This window comes from Eriocheir sinensis, chromosome 6 (genome assembly GCF_024679095.1).
Source record: "Eriocheir sinensis breed Jianghai 21 chromosome 6, ASM2467909v1, whole genome shotgun sequence".
Taxonomy (NCBI): domain Eukaryota; kingdom Metazoa; phylum Arthropoda; class Malacostraca; order Decapoda; family Varunidae; genus Eriocheir; species Eriocheir sinensis.
Genome location: NC_066514.1, coordinates 6,943,055 through 6,963,508, shown reverse-complemented (window position 1 = coordinate 6,963,508; position 20,454 = coordinate 6,943,055). Strand labels below are relative to the sequence as shown.

Here is a 20,454-nt window from a genome sequence, read left to right as displayed (position 1 = left end):
TTACGTTACGATGAGGAAAGTTAATCGATTTTAGCTTCTGGATAGAGCTTCTATAAATTATCACCAGAGGAACTGGGGTGCTTCCAGGACGATAATATAGGGAATGTTTAATAATGTGTGGCATGCCCTCCGCTAAGAGAGGTTTTAGTACATTGTTAATTTCTATCTTCATGATTTTTTTTTATATATAGAGAGAGATATACGAGTTACAGAAAGTATTTAAGTAGTAGTCCCCGAAACCAATAAGTGATCGGTATTAACGACCTTTATGAGCATGGGCAAAGCTACTCTTTAGTCGATAAAACATTGCATTGTGTCTTGTTTCTTTCTTTGGAAATGGCACATGAAGTTTTAAGAGGATTGAGGACAGAACCGAATGTACTTGAAACACCAGGAATCATCCGTGCTGCTACAATTGCTGTTACATTGCAACATGCATACCTGATAGCTCCTTTGGCTTCATTGTCCTCATAGTCTAGGTTGTAGATGAAAGAATCTCTTGGATACACAGGCAGGCCAGTCCTCAGTGCCTCCCACTGATTGAATCCGTCATTTTCCGGGAAGATGCTGGCCCCAGCGACGGCCAGGAGGGTGTTGTGCCAGTCAGTGACGTGCAAAAGACCACTGTATTCCCGTGGCGTGTTTTCAAGCACTGGACTGTACATCAACGCTGGAACTCTTGTCCCACCTTCCCAGAGTGTTCCTTTTTTCCCTCGGAGTGGAGCATTCTTCTCTGTTGCAGGAAAACACAAATTAATTATAAATTTATAAATTAACAGTACTGCTTTTGGGATTAAAATTATCATCAAAGTGTTTCCTCGTGGAATTAAATGGACGTCCAAGAATATTGCGCGCGGGCACACACACACACACACACACACACACACACACACACACACACACACACACACACACACACACACACACACACATACACACACACACACACAAACATACAAACACACACACACCTTGCTCTCTCTCTCTCTCTCTCTCTCTCTCTCTCTCTCTCTCTCTCTCTCTCTCTCTCTCTCTCTCTCTCTCTCTCTCTCTCTCTCTCTCTCTCTCTCTCTCACTCTATATATATATATATATATATATATATATATATATATATATATATATATATATATATATATATATATATATATATATATTTTTATATATATATATATATATATATATATATATATATATATATATATATATATATATATATATATATATATATATATATATATATATATATATATATATATATATATATATATATCTCTCTCTCTCTCTCTCTCTCTCTCTCCAACGTGTTCTCGACAGTAAATAAGTAACGCAAGTGCAATAATAAAAAATAATGAACGAAAAAAGACTTACAAGCGCTGCTCCTGTACCGAGAGTTGAACATGAGGCCAAAAAAGATAAAATTTCGGATGTCTTGACACTTCCTTCTTGAATATGTTCAGGATATCCAGACGATTGAAGCTTATTGAAGAGTTTACCGGCGTAAGAAATAATAAAAAGATGCTAAAGTAATTCTATTTTAGTGTAGCATAGGGATGAGTTAAAGCAGGTCATGTGCAGCGTTGCCGTGGTTGGTGTAAAGGCTTGCATATAGGAAGGTCAGAGGAATAACCAGAACAAAAGTATCTATTAAATATGGAGAGGCAACATTGCGGCGAATTTTAAAAGGTAGATGACTCTAAGTAAGAGAACGAACCCTGATAATACGAAGAGCCTTTGACTCCACTCCGTCCAACGGACCTGTGTCTGTGTCCCGAGCCTCCTCCTCACCCCCAACCACACACAAATGACACGCATGCCCCGTAAGAGGACGGACAAGGTCAATGGAATTTCAATACCATCTGAGAGGGGAAAAATCGAGGGAGACGATAAAGAAATCCTAACCACGATGAAGCTGATTAGGCAATAGATAAATATTGTTTTCACTTTAGATTTTGAATCAGTGATACACAAGAATGTTTAGTGTAAAAGGGGACAGTTTTGCGTTATCGAAAATAGGGAAAAAGAGTCTACAGGTGGATAAATTGAGTTTTTTTATGTAGTGAAGGACACAATATTTCTTCTGAACTATTCTAAAATGATAGGAAAATCATAGTTAAAGTGTTTTGTAGCGTTTAATCATGAGTCTCATATTTCATGTATTGATGATCCTGTGCTAAAAGAAGTTGAAAAATGCAGAGTAGAGTGATTGGCGATGGAGTGAATTCTACAATTTCATTTGAAAAAAAAGTAATTAACAGAACACCATTCTGGAACACCATTGTTGATATGTTTAGGAGTAGAACAGTGACAGTCTACCACATCAGAAAGAGATCGGCTTGAAAGGAAACAAGATTATAGAACAGAGAGAAAGAGAGAGTGGAGCATAGTTTAGTAAGCTTCAGAAAGATTTGTAGCAAACTGTCAAAAGTTTTCGAAAAGTCTAAGGAAACAGCAATAGCTTCACAAAACAGCTGAAGGAAGGCGACCAAGAGACAGACTGGAAGGCAATATCATTAGTAGAACGCCCCGTGAGGAATCCTTACTGATGATTGGATAGAGAGTCAGAGGTCGATAGGTGACTTTAAGAAATTTCCTATTATGGATTGTTTCAAAAGCTTTATAATGACAAGCCAGCAAAGTACTATTTCATTGATTACTGTAGCCACCCTTCTAGGGCGGTATAAGAGGAACAGATTACAAACCAGTTCGACATCCCAAGATAGAAAAGTGAAATTTTGAACTCTATTCACTTGTAAAAATAATTGCTTGAAGAACCAAAGTGGTACGCTGTTAAACTTATGCAATAAGAAAGCTCTGAAGAAAACGAAACATTATACGTTCTATAAAGGAAAGATGTTCAAATATTACCTCCTGTAACTCCACCATTGTCTGAGGAAAAGATGAGCACAGTGTTGTTTTCTTGCCCCGTAGATCGCAGTGCCTCAACGACGCGTCCTACGACTTCGTCCATTGCACTTATCATCCCGTTATAGATTTGCGTCTCAGGATCATCATCTGGGTAATACTCGAGAAACTCTTCCGGAACCTTGGGAGACAAATCATATACATATGGTGAGAGAGAGAGAGAGAGAGAGAGAGAGAGAGAGAGAGAGAGAGAGAGAGAGAGAGAGAGAGAGAGAGAGAGAGACAGAGAGAGAGGTGTCCTGATAACTCCTCGAACCTCCTCCTTATCAATTTCTGCAACATTCGCGGTCTCCGTTCTAATTTTCATTCTGTGGAACACCATCTCTCCTCCTCTAAACCTCACCTTCTCTTCCTCACCGAAACACAGGTTTCTGAGGCTCCCGACAGCAACCTCTACTCTGTTCCCTCCTACTATCTCTATCCTAAATTTCAATCCAAAGCTGGATGTTGCGCCTACGTGCGCAACAACATCACTTGCTCTCGTGCCCACGACCTTGACTCTTCTGAATTTTCCACCATCTGGCTAAGACTTCATTGTCACTCTATTGCTAAATACATCTGTGCTGTTTATCTCTCGCCTAACTCTACTAACTATGTAAAACTCTTTGACTATTTAAACTCTAAAATGGAGCGCATCTTGACCCACTCTCCCTTCGCTGAAATCTCCATCTTGGGAGATTTTAATGTTCACCACCAGCTTTGGCTTTCATCCTCTTTCACTGACCAGTCTGGTGAACAAGCCTACAACTTTGCTCTCCTCAACGACCTAGAGCAGTCGGTTCAGCACCCTACTCGTATTCCCGACCGTCTTGGAGACAGGCCCAACATTCTAGACCTCTTCCTTACCTCTAATCTTTCTGCTTACTCTGTCAAACTGTTCTCTCCGTTGGGCTCCTCCGATCATAACCTTATTTCTGTATCCTGTCCTATCGCTCCTGTACATCCTCTGGACCCAACGAGGAGGCGATGCTTCTGGCATTTTGCTTCAGCTCGGTGGGACGACCTGAGGATGTACTTTTCCGATTTCCCGTGGAATGATTACTGCTTCCAGGAGAGAAACCCCTCTGTGTGTGCTCTACGCATCACAGAGGTGATTGTCTCTGGAATGGAGGCATACATGCCACATACTTTCTCTACTCCTCATGCTAAAAAGCCTTGGTTTAATCACGCTTGTTCCCATGCTATTATATATATATATATATATATATATATATATATATATATATATATATATATATATATATATATATATATATATATATATATATATATATATATATATATATATATATATATATATATATATATATATATATATATATATATATATATATATATATATATATATATATATATATATATATATATATATATATATATATATAAGTGTGTCTAATTTATTTTTCGACTTAATAGAAACTATGCAATTCTAGTTCTACCAGACTTCTAACATCTTACTTAAATTTCATATAGGAGTTTCCCTCTTAATCATCCCTAACTCTTCTAAATTCAGATGGCACTATTTATATCTTTTACATATGCCTCTATATTTCAACCATTGGGGGAGGCAGTGGCTGAGTGGTTAGCGAACGGGCCCCACATTTACCGCGTTCTGGACGACGCGGTTTTGAATCCAGCGCTACCACCTGGGAATTTTCAGCCACCGCCGAATCGCCTAAACTACCCACTTGCTGTCCTGAAGACCACCCGTCAACACGGACTCTAGAGGAAACCGTCTAAGTGAATCAAGAATGAACTCCGGGAGGCACCATGAGCCAAGAATAAATGGCGCCATTAAGAATGCTTACGGACCCAATGAAGTGCTGATTATCCTTTGGGGAGCAGAGGAATGTCCAGAATTTTGATCTTATCGGTTTGATTTCTTTATGGTATATCTTTCTATGTACTAATGTCCATATGCAGTTTTCATGGCTTAGTTAAATACATTTAGATATAGTTTAATTTATAATTGTTTACTTTCTTTTCTGCTGTCTGTACTTAATTTTCTGTCATATTGATTTGAAAAACAATACCACAGATAGCTATAAAAAATTAGAAGAATATGAATTGATAAAAAAGTATAGAAAAAATAATATTACTATTAATGTCTTCATAATTTTTAACTTTTAATTTGCATTTGGCTCTCCAATTTTAATGTCAAATTTTGTTTTATTTTCATATATTTTGCTTAAAGTAATAAAAAAATGTATACGAAACAAACATGTATTATTGCTTTTTCAAATGATATGGCACTAAATTCAATAGCGTTTATAATTTAGGATGTGAAGTAGCTGAAAGCAGAGAATCCACTTACGAAGATATTAGCTGGGGATTTTTTTCCAGGTCTTCTGTGTTGTGCCACTCGTAACTGTTTGACTGGCATTAACTTGCTGCTCGCTACCCTTTACTGAGTGAGAAAGGTGTGTGTGTGTGTGTGTGTGTGTGTGTGTGTGTGTGTGTGTGTGTGTGTGTGTGTGTGTGTGTGTAATAATAATAATAATAATAATAATAATAATAATAATAAATGGTTTATTCATTTGTAGGCAACCATAAGGCTGAAAATACACAAAAAATACAATACAATGAGTTTCATGTGATGAGTAATGGGGGAAGTGGGGAAGGGTGATGTGTGTGTGTGTGTGTGTGTGTGTGTGTGTGTGTGTGTGTGTGTGTTGGGAAGGAGGGGTCATGTGATCATGGAGGTGTTAATGACCCTCACAAGCGTCGGTATCACACTAAGCCGATATCTATCCGTGCGAGTTTTGACCGGGACGAGAATATTGTGGTGTCTTGTGGGTCTAGTGGGGGGAGGGAGGGCGGGTGGGAGTAGATCTCTATGACGGGGGTTGTGGAAGAGGGACTTGCCGAATTTGGTTAAGTTTGTCTGGTATCTGGTATCTGGTATAAACACTCGCCTGCGCCAGAACGGGCTGGGCCGACCATCAGGCCCCACCGGGAAAAAGCCTTGGACCGACCATCAGGATCCACCGGGAAGAAGCCCACGGGCGCAATAGGCCATGCCGTAAAAAAAAAAAATAAATAAATAAATAAAAATCGGTCCTTTAGGGTGGGCATATGCAGCTGGGTGAGTGCATGCTCGTAGTTAGTGTAAGAGCTGACCAGAATATGTCTGCAAGCACGCTTTTGTACTCTCTCCAATTAGCGTTGCTGGGTCTTGTTGATGGAGGAAGCCCGAGCAGGAGAGGCATAGAGGAGTCTGGGGAGGATGAAGGTGGTGTACAGGTCCTTGAGCGTCCTTTGGGGGGCTCCCAGAGCCTTCATGCGCCTCAGCATGAAAAGTTTGTAGGAAGCCGCCCTGATAATGGTGGTGACGTGCTTGCCCTAGCTCAGCCTGCTGTCCTGGGTGACTCCAAGTAGTATGGTGGATTCAACCACCTGCAGCTGGTGAGGGCCAACCTCCAGGGCTGGTGGTGGGATGGCAGTGATGGAGGTGTGACAATGCATCACCACCGTCTTGTTGGTGCTGATGGTAACGTGTTTATCTTGCGTCCAACTCTGCGGTCGGTCCAGAATGTGTTGTAAGGGCGTGTAGTCAAGGGCTGTGCTGTTGATGGAGATGCCCACTGTGTGTGTGTGTGTGTGTGTGTGTGTGTGTGTGTGTAGTTACCTAGTTGTATTTACCTGCTTGTGATATTCAGTAAGTGAGCTACGCTCGTGTGGTCCCGTCTCTGAGTCTCAATTGGTCAAACTTTGTTTTTAACTTGTTTATGTTTCTGGATTGAACAACATTTTTTGTCTAGGCTGTTCCACTGGCCGATGCATCTATTAGGGAAGCTGCTTTTCTTTACATCTTTCGAGCATCTTGTCTTTCTCAGCTTCCTTTCATGTCCTCTGGTTGCTCTCCCATCCCATATAGACAGATCCTCTCTATCAAATGTATCTATTCTCTTCATCAACCTGATAACTGCAATCATATCACCTCTCTCTTCTTTCTTTTAGGGATGGTAGCCCCATCTTTTCCAATCTTTCTTGGTACGTTAAGTCCGCCCAGCAAAGGACCATCTTGGTGGCTGCTTTCTGGATTCTTTCAATCTTGGGTATGTGCTTCTTTTTGTGTGGGGACCAGATTACTGCTGCACATTCCAGTCTTGGACAAATCATAGTTACTATCAGTTTCTTCATCATCTCATCATCCATGAAATGAAATGTCATTCTTATATTCGTCAACAACATATATGTTTCTCCAGCGATCTTGTTAATATATTTTTCTGGTGACAGATTTTCCTGGATCAATACTCCCAGGTCTTTTTCCCCTTTTGCCATTTGGAGATTTTCCTTTCCCATCGAGTAGTCCCATGTCGGCCTTTTAGTACTGGTGTCCATTTCAAATACCCTGCATTTCTTTGCATTGAATTTCATTTCCCACTCTTGGCTCCATTCATAAATTCTGTCGAGATCTTCTTGCACCAATCTCTTGTCCTTCTACAATAAAGTATTTTAGGCGGTAGACAGAAATGAAAATTATGATGTAATCTATCTTGATTTTAGTAAAGCGTTTGACAAAGTCCCTCACCAACGACTATTGCTTAAATTACAGGCTCACGGAGTAGAGGGTAAAGTTTTGAACTGGGTCACGGCGTGGCTTAGCAATAGGAAGCAAAGAGTGCAAATCAATGGAAAAAGATCTGACTGGGGATGTGTTACGAGTGGGGTCCCACAAGGTTCGGTATTAGGTCCACTTTATTTTACTATTTATATCAGTGACTTAGATACAGGAATTAGTAGTGATGTCAGTAAGTTTTCAGATGATACCAAGATCGGTAGAGTAATTGAGTCGGATGAGGACGCTAGTATTCTCCAGGATGAACTAAACAGATTGTATGGCTGGGCGGATAAATGGCAAATGGAGTTCAATGTAGGGAAGTGCAGTATTCTGAGTGTAGGTAGGAACAACCCCTCACATAACTATTGCTTAAATGACACTCCCATAAGCAGGTCTGGGTGCGAGAGGGATTTAGGGGTCTTAGTGAGCTCTGATCTCCGTCCAAGGGCACATTGCATTCAAGCTAGAAATCGAGCTAATAGGGTACTGGGATTTATTTCAAGGAGCGTAAGCAACAGAAGCGCCGAAGTCTTCCTCAAACTATATTTAACATTAGTTAGACCTCATCTTGACTATGCGGTTCAGTTCCGGTCACCTTACTAAAGAATGGATATCAAAATGTTAGAATCAGTGCAGAGGAGGATGACTAAGATGATTTAGGGGTTGAGAAACTTGCCATACGAGGAAAGACTCAAACAGTTAAACTTGCATTCTCTAGAAAGGCGAAGGGTGCGTGGAGACATGATCGAGGTTTATAAATGGATGAAGGGCTTTAATAAGGGAGATATTCACAAGGTTTTGTTGGTAAGAGAACCGGGTAGGACACGAAGTAATGGGTTTAAACTGGATAAATTCAGATTCAACAGGGACATAGGCAAAAATTTGTTTACTAACAGGGTTGTGGATGAGTGGAATAGGCTTAGCAGTCACGTGGTGAGTACCAATACAATTGTCACATTCAAAAATAGATTAGATAAATTCATGGACAGCGATATTAGGTGGGGTTAGATACACGGGAGCTTAGGCTCAAAGGTTCGTACAGGCCTACCGGCCTCTTGCAGACTCCTACGTTCTTATGTTCTTATGTTCTTATGTTTGTGATCCCCCTCTGTTTTTATTTCTTTCATGATTTTTGCATCATCAGCAAATAGGATGGCCTAACTGTTTGTCCCTTCCACCATGTCGTTGATGTAAATCAGAAGCATCACTTTCCCCTCCGTCGTTTGAAATTCTAACAACACATGATCTTTTTCCCTATTGGACACATATATTTCAAAGATTCAATTACATCCGGCTCTTTAGTTAGTATCAGATCTAGCCTTGTTGGGGAGTCTTCCTCTATGTATCGTGTCTCCTCTTTGACCCACTGTTCATTGCTATGTTCATTAGTTTGTTGCCCCAGGAGTCTTCACTTCCCCCTTCGTCCCCTTCTTCCCACTGCACCTCTTTAAAATTAAAGTCCCATACTAGTATTATGTTGTCCCTTTTGTCGATCACCATTTGTAGGTATTCGGCTATATCTGTCAGCATGACGCGGTGTTCGTCTTGCTTCCATGCCCTCGTCTTTGGGGGGACATACGCCACTGTGATATATCTCGTGCTTCATCCTTTGTCTGTATTTTCATGGTTATTGCCTCTGCCCTAACTCTAAATTCTCCACATTAATTACTGTTGTTTCTTACTGCCATCATTACTCCTCCTTGTTTGTCCTGTCTTCTTCACAGTCTATATATACTTGGACATTGATGTCCTCACTTAACTTAGTCTCCACCGTGCACATCAAGTCTGGCTCTTTTTCTCTTCGGTATAGTCATTAATTTTATCTCCAGCCTTTTCGAGATTAGGCCGTCTGCATTGGCATATGTCACTTTCAAACATTTGGCGCTGTTATTTAGTGCCGCCTTCTCACTTCCTCTCTCCCTAGGTGTGTGTGTGTGTGTGTGTGTGTGTGTGTGTGTGTGTGTGTGTGTGTGTGTGTGTGTGTGTAATAATAATAATAATAATAATATTTGGTTTATTCAAATACGGCAGCCGTCAGGCTGAAAATTTACATTTTAGAAATACATTTTAAATAAGTTTCACTAACGATAACAAGTACAAAAGGAAGGGGGGGATGGAAAATGGGAGTCTGACTTGTCTCTGGGAGGGTTGGGGTGATGGGGGATGGGGGTGGGGTGGAGTACAGTGTGGTGGCGCTGGGGCCGCGGGGAGAGCGAAGGGGCGGATTCTTCCAGATGGCGGTGAGGTCAAGTGAGATGTTAATCCTCAGGTAGGATGCTGGGTTCAGGTGACAGGTCCCGGAGGGATGCAGGTGGGCAGTATCTGGGAGGTCACTCAGGTACCCAGGCTTAGTAATGATGTGCTAAGCCAAGGCCGGCGGGACACAGGTGGTGGGTGCCGCCCGGTTGGTTGTTGTATGTTGTAAGTGCACAACGTTGATGAAGGTGCCGTGCATCTTGCTCCAAACCTGAGTGACGAGGCTGCCACACTGCCTGCCACCTGAACTGACCTTCCCCTGCTGCTGGGTGACCGAGATGGTGTCCTTCGGAACTTGAGCGTGTCGGCGATGACGAGGCGTTGGCGACACAGCTCTCACTACCTTCCAGCACCACAACACACTGCACTCACTGTATGTCTGTTTAATGTCACAACATTTCACAAGTGTTCTTAATTATAATCTTGAGAAAAATGGGAAGGGGCGGGGGAATGGGAGCGAAGGAGAAGGAAAAAGGATAAGGGTCAACAGGCTGACCCTGTGGCTGCTATGGGGAGCGCCATGTGACACGTCTTGACCCCGTGAGGGTCAGGAGGTGTGTGTGTGTGTGTGTGTGTGTGTGTGTGTGTGTGTGTAATGATAATAAAAATAATAATAATCGGTTTATTAAGAGATAGCAGCTATTAAGCTGAAAATATACACGTTACAAATATAATATTGAAGTACAATATGAGAGAGGTATCGGGGGTCTGTGGTAAACACTGGGAAAGTTGTGATGAAAATGTTTAGGGCGGGGCCCCCCCCCCCCCGCTGCATTCCCCCCCCGTGGGGGGGAATGCAGTGCATTTGTGCGGTAGTCTTCCGGGTGGCGGGTCAGGTGTTAAGCCCCAGGTCAAACCCCGGTCAGAAAGGGTCAGGTCGCGGCTGATGGGGGGCGGGGTGCAAGTAGAGGCGGTTTCGACCGTCACTCAGTTTATGGGCTTAGCGTAGATCTTCTAATCTGCATCCAGCCGGCGAGACAAGAAGGGAAGAGGATGACAAGCGAGAGAGTAGGCGTGGGAACGCCTGTCGTCATGCACCTGGTCTGCACTGCCTTTTATGTTGAGGGGAGTCCTGATTGCCTCACCCATGCCTCCACCTGATTGACGGGCCTCAACACTGCACTGCATCCGGACCGACTTAACCCAGCCGGATGATGGTCGGGCTGGTGTACCTGGGAGGACCTGGGGAGTCGGCCGGATGGTAAGGCCGTGGCGGCGTCACACTGGTCATTACCTCTTCATTGTCTTAACGGCACCACAAACGCACTGCACTCACTGTCTGTCAACGCGATGAAGCTTGATGGCACAAAAGTTTCTTACGGAGTTGGGATTTTGATGAAATGGGAGAGGGGGACGTAGGGGATGAGGGAGGGGGGGGGCAACAGGCTGGCCCCTGGCTGCTCCTTTCGGAGCGCCGCGGCCCACGTCTGACCTCGGTCAGATCTGGGCCAAGTGTGTGTGTGTGTGTGTGTGTGTGTGTGTGTGTCATACCTAGTTGTATTTACCTAGTTGTAGTTTTACAGGGCCTGGGCTTACGCTCGTGTGGTCCCGTCTCCATACTTGTATTTGTCCAGCTTTTCCCTTTAAAGTTTTGCACACTCTTCACCGATACTACATCCTCACTTAGTCTGTTCCAAACCTCTATGTTTCTTTGCGGGAAGCTACATTTTTTATGTCTCTCAAGCATCTTCCTTTTCTCAGTTTTTTACTGTGTCCTCGTGTGTTTCTGGTGTTTCTTCCTTCTCTTAGTAGTAACTCCTCATTATCTACTTCTTCCATTTTATTCCACAAAATTATGAATTTGTATTAGGTCTCCCCTTACTCTTCTTTGTTCCAGTGTTGGCAGGTCCATTTCCTTTAATCTTTCTTCATATGACAATCCATCCAGCTCTGGAACCATTTTCGTTGCCATCCTTTGTATTCTTTCTAGTTTTTTTTAGGTGTTTCTTCTTATGGGGAGACCACACAGTTTCCGCATATTCCAATTTTGGTGTAATCATAGTGGTTATCATCTTTTTCAGTCTTTACCCGTGTAATGGAATGTCATTCCTATACTTCTCACCATTTTATACGTATCTCCGAATATCCTATTTACATGACTCTGACTTTTGATTATCTTGTATTATCACTCCCAGATCTCTCTCTTCTTGAGCTTTTAATATTTCTCCATCTCCAATTCTATTTGTCCATTTTGGTCTTCCTGCACTGTTTCTCATTTCCATTACATGACATTTCTTCACATTAACTCCATCTCCTATTTCTTACTCCAATCCCAAATCTTATTTAGGTCCTCTTGCAGAATTTCACAGTCTTTGCTATTTCTTATATGTCTCAGCAATTTCGCATCGTCTGCAAACAGGCTCATGTAATTGCTGACTTTCCCCACCATATCATTTATATATACTATATATACTATATATACTGTATACTATATATATATATATATATATATATATATATTTTTTTTTTTTTTTTTACAGCAAAGGAGACAGCTCAAGGGCACAAAAAAGTAAACATTAATTAAAAAAAAAAGCCCGCTACTCGCTGCTCCTAAAAAGAATCCAAAGAGGTGGCCGAAAGATAAGTCAGTTTCGGGAGGAGAGGTGTCCTGATACACTCCTCTTGAAAGAGTTCAAGTCGTAGGCAGGAGGAAATACAGATGAAGGAAGATTGTTCCAGAGTTTACCAGCGTCAGGGATGAAAGAGTGAAGATGCTGGTTAACTCTTGCATAAGGGGTTTGGACAGTATAGGGATGAGCATGAGTAGAAAGTCGAGTGCAGCGGGAGGGGGGAGGCATGCAGTTAGCAAGTTCAGAAGAGCAGCGTGGAAATATCGATAGAAGATAGAAAGAGAGGCAACATTGCGGCGGAATTTAAGAGGAAGACTATCAGTATGAGGAGGAGAGCTGATGAGACGAAGAGCCTTTGCCTCCACTCTGTCCAGAAGAGCTGTGAGTGGAGCCCCCCACATGAGATGCATACTCCATACGAGGGCGGACAAGGCCCTGTATATGGACAGCAACTGTGCAGGGAGAAGAACTGGCGGAGACGGTACAGAACGCCCAGCCTCGAGGAAGCTGATTTAGTAAGAGATGAGATATGAAGTTTCCAGTTGAGATTTTGAGTTAAGGATAGACCGAGGATGTTTAGTGTTGAGGAAGGTGATAGCTGGGTGTTGTCAAAGAATAGGGGATAGTTGTTTGGAAGATTGTGTCGAGTGGATAGGTGGAGAAACTGTGTTTTGAGGCGTTGAAGGACACCAGGTTCTTCTTTAATCGGAAATAATAGTAAGGTCTGAGGCTAAGCGTTCTGCAGCCTCCAGCCTTGAGTCGTTAAGTTCCTGAAGGGTGGGTCTTCTATTAAAAGAAGTTGAATAATGCAGAGTGGAATCATCGGCGTAGGAATGGATAGGACAGTTCGTTTTGGAAAGAAGATCATCAGTGAACAACAGAAAGAGTGAGATAGGACAGAACCCTGGGACACCACTGTTAATAGATTTAGAAGAACAGTGACCGTCTACCACGGCAGAAATAGAACGGTCAGAAAGGAAACTGGAGATAAAGGTACAGAGAGAAGGATAGAAACCGTAGGAGGGTAGTTTAGAAAGCAAAGATTTGTGCCAGACCCTATCAAAAGCTTTTGATATGTCCAGCGCAATAGCAAAAGTTTCACCGAAACGGCTAAGAGAGGATGACCAAGAGTCAGTTATAGGAGATCACCAGTAGAACGCCCTTGCGGAACCCATACTGGCGATCAGATAGAAGTTTGGAAGTGCTTTTGAATCTTACGGTTATTGATTCAAAAGCTTTAGATAGACAAGAAAGTAAAGCAATAGGACGGTAGTTTGAGGGATTGGAGCGGTCACCCTTCTTAGGTACAGGCTGTGTGAAGGCATACTTCCAGCAAGAAGGAAAGGTAGATGTTGACAGGCAGAGGCGAAAGAGTTTGACCAGGCAGGGTGACAGCACGGAGGCACAGTTTTAAGGACAATAGGAGGCACTCCATCAGGTCCATAAGCCTTCTGAGGATTGAGGCCAGAGAGGGCATAGAAAACATCATTTGAAGAATCTTTACAACAGGCATAAAGGAGTCAGAGGGGGATGAGTAGGAGGAATATGCCCAGAATCGTCCAGAGTGGAGTTTTAGAAAAGTTTGAGAGAAGAGTTCAGCCTTAGAGATAGATGAGACGGCAGTGTTGCCGTCAGGACTGAGGAGTGGAGGAAAGATGAAGAAGTGAAGTTGGAGGAGATGTTTTGGCTAGATGCCAGAAGTCACGGAAGAGTTAGAGAAAGCACGGTTTTGACATTTTCTATTAATGAAAGAATTTTTGGTTAGTAGGAGAATAGATTTGGCACGATTTCGGGCAGAAATGTAAAGTTCATAATTAGCATTAGTTTGAAGGCTCTTGTATCTTTGTGAGCTACCTCTCAATCATTGACAGCACGAGAACAAGCGTGATTAAACCAAGGCTTTTAGCGTGAGGAGTAGAGAAAGAACGAGGAATGTATGCCTCAATTCCAGATACAATCACCTCTGTGATGCGCTGAGCACACAGAGGTCTCTATCCTGGAAGCAATAATCATTCCACGGGAAGAAATATCGAGAAGTACATCCTCAGGTCGTCCCACCGAGCTGAAGCAAAATGCCAGAAGCATCGCCTTCGGTGGGTCCAGAGGATGTACAGGAGCGATAGGACAGGATGCAGAGATAAGATTGTGATCGGAGGAGCCCAACGGAGAGAACAGTTTGACAGAATAAGCAGAAGGGTTTGAGGTAAGGAAGAGGTCTAGAATGTTGGGCCGATCTCCAAGACGGTCAGGAATACGTGTAGGGTGCTGGACCAACTGCTCTAGGTCGTTGAGGATAGCAAAGTTGTAGGCTTGTTCACCAGGATGGTCAGTGAAAGAGGATGAAAGCCAAAGCTGGTGGTGAACATTGAAATCTCCTAGGATGGAGATTTCAGCGAAGGGAGAGTGGTTCAAGATGTGCTCCACTTTAGAATTCAAATAGTCAAAGAATTTTACATAGTTGGTAGAGTTAGGTGAGAGATAAACAGCACAGATGTATTTAGTAATAGTATGACAGTGAAGTCTTAACCAGATGGTGGAAAATTCAGAAGAGTCAAGGTCGTGGGCACGAGAGCAAGTGATGTCGTTGCGCGTAGCAACATCCAGCTTTGGATTGAAATTTAGGATAGAGATAGTAGGAGGGAACAGAGTAGAGATTGCTGTCAGTAGTATCAGAAACCTGTGTTTCGGTAAGGAAGAGAAGGTGAGGTTTAGAGGAGGAGAGATGATGTTCCACAGAATGAAAATTAGAGCGAAGACCGCGAATGTTGCAGAAATTGAGAAGAAAGAGGTTCGAGGAGTTATCAAGACACCTCTCGGGTCGGCAGCCAGAAGGAGTCCTCCTGGGGAATTTGTGGTCCCAATTGAGCCATTTTGAATTTTGAATTTTGGAAAAAGGTGTATATGTTATGTGAATGTAGTGTGGTGTGGATAAAGAGAGGATCTGTCTTTAGAGAGCATGCTGAACTACTCTCCGGTGTTGGTGAGACAATAGGGAAACGGTTAGTGAGGACATGGGAAGGGTCTTGAGGGCTTCAGCTCCTTCTCACCTCCCATATACCTCCCAGCTGTCTTCCTACCTATATATATATAGATATATATATATATATATATATATATATATATATATATATATATATATATATATATATATATATATATATATATACTATACTGGTGCCAATACCGATCCTTGAGGCACTCCACTATCTACAATTCTCCATTCCGATTTCATGTCTTTTACCACTGTTCTCATCTCTCTTCCCCTTCAGTAACTTTCCATCCAGTTCTTCGTTTGCCCTTTCAGTCCTCCTCTATTTTCCAGCTTCCATAGTAGTCTTGCATGTGGAACTTTGTCGAAAGCCTTCTTCAGGTCCAAATACACGCAATTTAAATCCATCCCTCTCCTGTGTTATGTCTGTCACTCTTGAGTAAAAGCTTAGTAAGTTTGTTACGCCCTCTTTCAAAGCCACTGTTTTTTCTGCAATTATATTGTGTGCTTCCAGAAATTTTGTCCATTATTTCTTTATCACTTTTTCGCATATTTTACAAACTATACTGGTCAGTGATACTGGTTTGTAGTTCAGAGGGTTTTCCCTTTTCCCGCTTTTATATATTTGGACCACCTCAGCCCTCCGCCATTCCTTTGGTACTTTGCCAGTTGATATTGAGCATTTTATAATATCATATACCGGTCAGGCTCTGAGGTCTGGTCTGGTGATGCACAACTAAAAAACAACTGACTGAATTCTCAACCATCTGCCTGCCTACTGAAGTCGCTCCCTGTTCATAATATAATTTTGGTATGGGAGGGACTGAAATAGTTCGCAAATGACCCCCGGGTGTTCTCTGCAGCAGAAGAATACATATATTTGCAAACAATCTCTCCGCCACACCTGAGGGTTTGTTTACACCTGGTTGCGGCGGTGTGGCGTCCCTGTGGTTCCTCCGTCCCTACAGGTCTCATGTCATCACGGCGCGTGTGCGGCCAACCCACCAGTCTAGACTCCGCCCACATAAGCGTGTGGATCGACTAACAACACACACACACACACACACACACACACACACACACACACTTACACAGACACACAGGCACGCATGGTCTTGAACACTGCTCTTCTTTCCATTAGGTATGTTTGATAAGTGTGAATCACTCACCAAATAATTTCATACAGATTCTAGGAAATGGTGAAATCGTTTATGTTTGACAGAACCATCTGTCATGGGAACCTGGCGTGTGCGTGCGTGTGTGTGTTTGTTGTTAGTCGATCAACGTGCTTATGTGGGCGGAGTCTAGACTGGTAGGTTAGCCGCTCACGCCCTGTATTGACATGAGAACTGTAGGGACAGAGGAACCACAGGGACGCCACAGCGGTATGTGCATTGGTGCCACACTTCCAGTTTTCAACAAAATATATTTATTGCCAAACGAAATAGATGTACATAATGCAAATGTATCTATATTATTATTATATTGAAATGTATGTATATGCTATTTTGTATATAAGCACTACCATTTCATATTTTCATGATATGTAGAATATTCAAAATCACTGAACGGGCCACCACCGCCGCCGACCCGGACCCAAAAGTTAACTTGGATTCATCTCTGGACGGGCCAACGATGCTCCGGGCGCGGGGACCGGTTCCCACTGTCGTCGCCGTAGATGACATCATTGACGGTCGACGGGACCGTCAAAACGGAATAGTGGGAACCCGGCCTTATTCAACTTCTTTCAGCAAAATATCCTCTCAACAGGAATTACACGACTCCAGACTGAAGGCTGCAGAACGCCCCTCCTCTTTTTCCTCCTCCCACTCATCATCACCCCCTCCATCTCCTCCTCCTCCTCCCCTGTTGCCGCCCCTCCCTTTTCTTCTGTAGCAGCTCCCCTTCCTTCAACTGGCGCCGTTTCTAAGAGGAAAGTCCTGGTGGTGGGAGACAGTCAAGTCAGGCTCATTGACAGGTGCTTTTGTTCAAGGGATAAGGAGAATAGGCTTAGATTGTGCTTTCCCGGGGCAGCCATACAGCACGTATCTGACAGGATGGAGGAAATTTTAGCAGGGGAGCGGCAGAGTGGGAAGGGAAGAGATATTTAGGCGCTTTAGGGAGTTGTTTTGGAAAGTGAGAGATTTCAGTGGACTTCCGGTCGTGTGTGGTGTTTTGCCGCGGAGGAGGGTAGGTGAAGGATGCATTTCCAGGGCCCTAGCAGTGAAGAGTAGGCTGGCGGCTCATAGATAACTGGAACCTCTTCTACGATGGGGCACCTTGTATGCCAAGGATGGAGTACACCTGTCACTCCAGGGGGTTGAGGTTCCCGCAGACTCCCTCGAGCGATCAATTAGCACTCTGCAGGATTTCCTAGGATAGGCGAGTGTGGGGGGGACTATCGTCCGTGAATGTGCTTCGCAGACGGCGGCTAGGAAGCTTAAGATAAGTCAAAAGGCTACAACAAAGGGTGGTCTAACGGCTTATTATACCAACAATCGGAGTCTCAGGAACAAGATAGATCTTCTGAGGGTGTAAGCATGTGTCGACAAATTCGACATCATAGCAATCACGGAAATATGGTCGGATATTGCAAACAAAATCTTCATGTCGGAATAGAAAATAAATGGTTATCAGATGTTTCACAAGGATAGAAAGGGAAAAAGGGGAGGGGGGTGGCTCTCTATGTTAAAGACACACTTAAATGAAAGGGGACACTGTTTAAGGGAAGAGGAAGAGGAAGGTTATGAGGGAGATGTATGGTATGGCCGTAAGGCTCTTTGCCTCATCAACTCCTCTCCTCTTACTGACAGTCTTCTATCTCTTAAATTCCGCCGCAGTGTTGCATCTCTTTCTATTTTCTACCGACATTTTCATGCTGACTGCTCTTCTGAACTTGTTAACTGCATGCCTCACCCTCTTCCGCGGCCCCGCTGCACTCGACTTTTTATTCTTGCTCAACCTTTTATTGTCTAAATCCCTTATTCAAGAGTTAACCAGCACTTTCATTCCTTTATCCCTTCTGGTGGTAAAAACTCTGGACAGTCTTCCTTTGTCTGTATTTCCTACTGACTATGACTTGACCTCTTTCAAGAGAGGAGTGTCAAGACACTTCTGCTTCAGAAAGTGACTTCTGTTTCGGCTTCTTATTCTGTTTCTATTGTTGTAGCAGCGCTTAGCGGGCTTTTTTGCTGAATTTTTGTTTTGGGCCCTTGCTTTAAAAAATGTAGGCAGGAGGACATACAGACGAAGGATAGTTGCTCAAGAATTTACCAGTGGAATAGATGCAAGAATGAAGATACTGGTTTCCCTAACATAAGGTATTTCAATGCAAAAGGTACGTACTTAAGTATAAAGTCGTGTAGCGAGCAGCGGAAGGGGAGGAGATATACAGTTTTCAAGTTCAAAAGAGCAGTCAGCATAGAAATATCGATAAAAGATAGAAAGAAAACAAAATATTGCGACGGAATTTTAGAAACGGGAAAGAGTCAATAGGAGGTGAGGAGGGAATGAGACGAAAAATCGGTAGTCGCTCGAAAAGGGCTGTATGTGTGAAACCCTTCTACATATGAGAGATGTCTACTCCATGCAGTGGTTTACAAGGCCTTTGTATATGGATAGCATCTGTGAGGTATTAAAAGAGATCTTACGGAGACGATAGAATATAATAACGCCTTATCTTGAGGGAGAGAATTTAGCACGAGATGAGATGAGATGTTTCAAATTGAGAGGACTTCACAATGTCATCGAAGAATAACTTCTGACCAAGCTTTCGAACCCTGAAGAAGCTCCGCTCCAAGTCTTCCTTTCAGGTTACCCTTATCCGATCAGATGATGGATGTCTCGTGTCAAACATGAATGGCCAGAGAGCTCGTTAATCTACTTTGAACGGTTGTAAATGGATGACCCTAAGAGAGGACATCTATCAACTGTTGAGTTACAAATTATTGATTCTAGTCCACGCATTGATCTTCCCTTCATATGATCAGAGATACTGTGACAAGGTTGGGGGTGAAAAAAACAGTTTGACTTTGTAACCTCAGTGTTGGGAGGCTTAAAATTGTAGGGCAGGCCGTGTTCGACAGGTTCCATATGGTCGTGTCCGCCGTAGTGCATCCTATCTGGGAGATGGGGCTAGTCGTGACCAGTCAAGGTGCTTCCCATTGCTGCTTACGTGGAGTGACAGCAAGCTGCTGAAGCTGCAGAGAGCTGATCAGTCCGGTTTAAGCCTCTGAAGTTCACAACTGAACGTATCCAATCAATTGCTATCAAAGATAGAGATGCGGCTCACAAGGTACCATAGCCTTCGCACTTCTTTTAATAATGATCTTTACATTTCTGCCAGGAATCGTTCCAAGTCTATTTGTCAACTTACCAAAAACTTTTTCATCCATAGTAAATGTGAAAACTTTGCATTATTATAATTCTTCCAGACACTTTTAGCTCCTAGCCAAAAATGTATCCTCCATTTTCAGGTCTTCATCTTTCCCACCTCTCCTTAACCCTAACGGCAGCACCGTCGTCACATATGTCTCTAAGGCTGAACTCTTCTCTCAAACTTTCCCTAAAAACTCCACTCTGGACGATTCTGGGCATATTCCTCCTACTCATCCCCTGTCTGACTCCTCTATGCCTGTTACTGAAATTCTTATGAATAATGTCCCTCTCTGGACTCAATCCTAAGAAGGCTTATGGACTTGATGGAGTGCCTCCTATTGTCCTTAAAAAGTGTGCTTCCGTGCTGACACCCTGCCTGGTCAGAAAACTCTTTCGTCCCTGCCTTTCAACATCTACCTTTCTTTTCTGCTGGAAGTACACCTACAAACAGCCTGTGCCTAAGAAGGGTGACCGTTCCAATCCCTCAAACTACCGTCCTTTAGCTTTACTTTCCTGTCTTTCTAAAGCTTTTAACTCAATCCGAAACCAAAAACTTGGATAGGGGCAGGTTCTTCTGGATGAGGAATGCAGCGTCCTCAACCTCCCAGAGTTGTCTTTCCCTCTTCTCTCTCTCTCTCTCTCTCTCTCTCTCTCTCTCTCTCTCTCTCTCTCTCTCTCTCTCTCTCTCTCTCTCTCTCTCTCTCTCTCTCTCTCTCTCTCTCTTTTAATCAAGGGTATAGTACGAAGAGGAAGTGGGTTAGTGGTGAGGTACA

General features: G+C 43.0%; 1 protein-coding gene across 1 annotated transcript in view; it reads right to left on the bottom strand.

The window, feature by feature from the left end:
- Positions 1 to 269: 269 nt before the first annotated feature.
- The window catches only part of LOC126986919 (arylsulfatase B-like), a 157,076-nt gene continuing 136,891 nt past the window's right edge, over positions 270 to 20,454 (bottom strand). Inside the window, exons 7-8 of the mRNA XM_050843433.1 lie at positions 2,869 to 3,046; positions 270 to 733 (exon numbers count right to left, since the gene is read on the bottom strand). Coding sequence (XP_050699390.1) covers positions 285 to 733; positions 2,869 to 3,046 — 627 coding nt within the window. The 3' untranslated portion in view covers positions 270 to 284. The remainder of the gene's footprint in view (positions 734 to 2,868; positions 3,047 to 20,454) is intronic.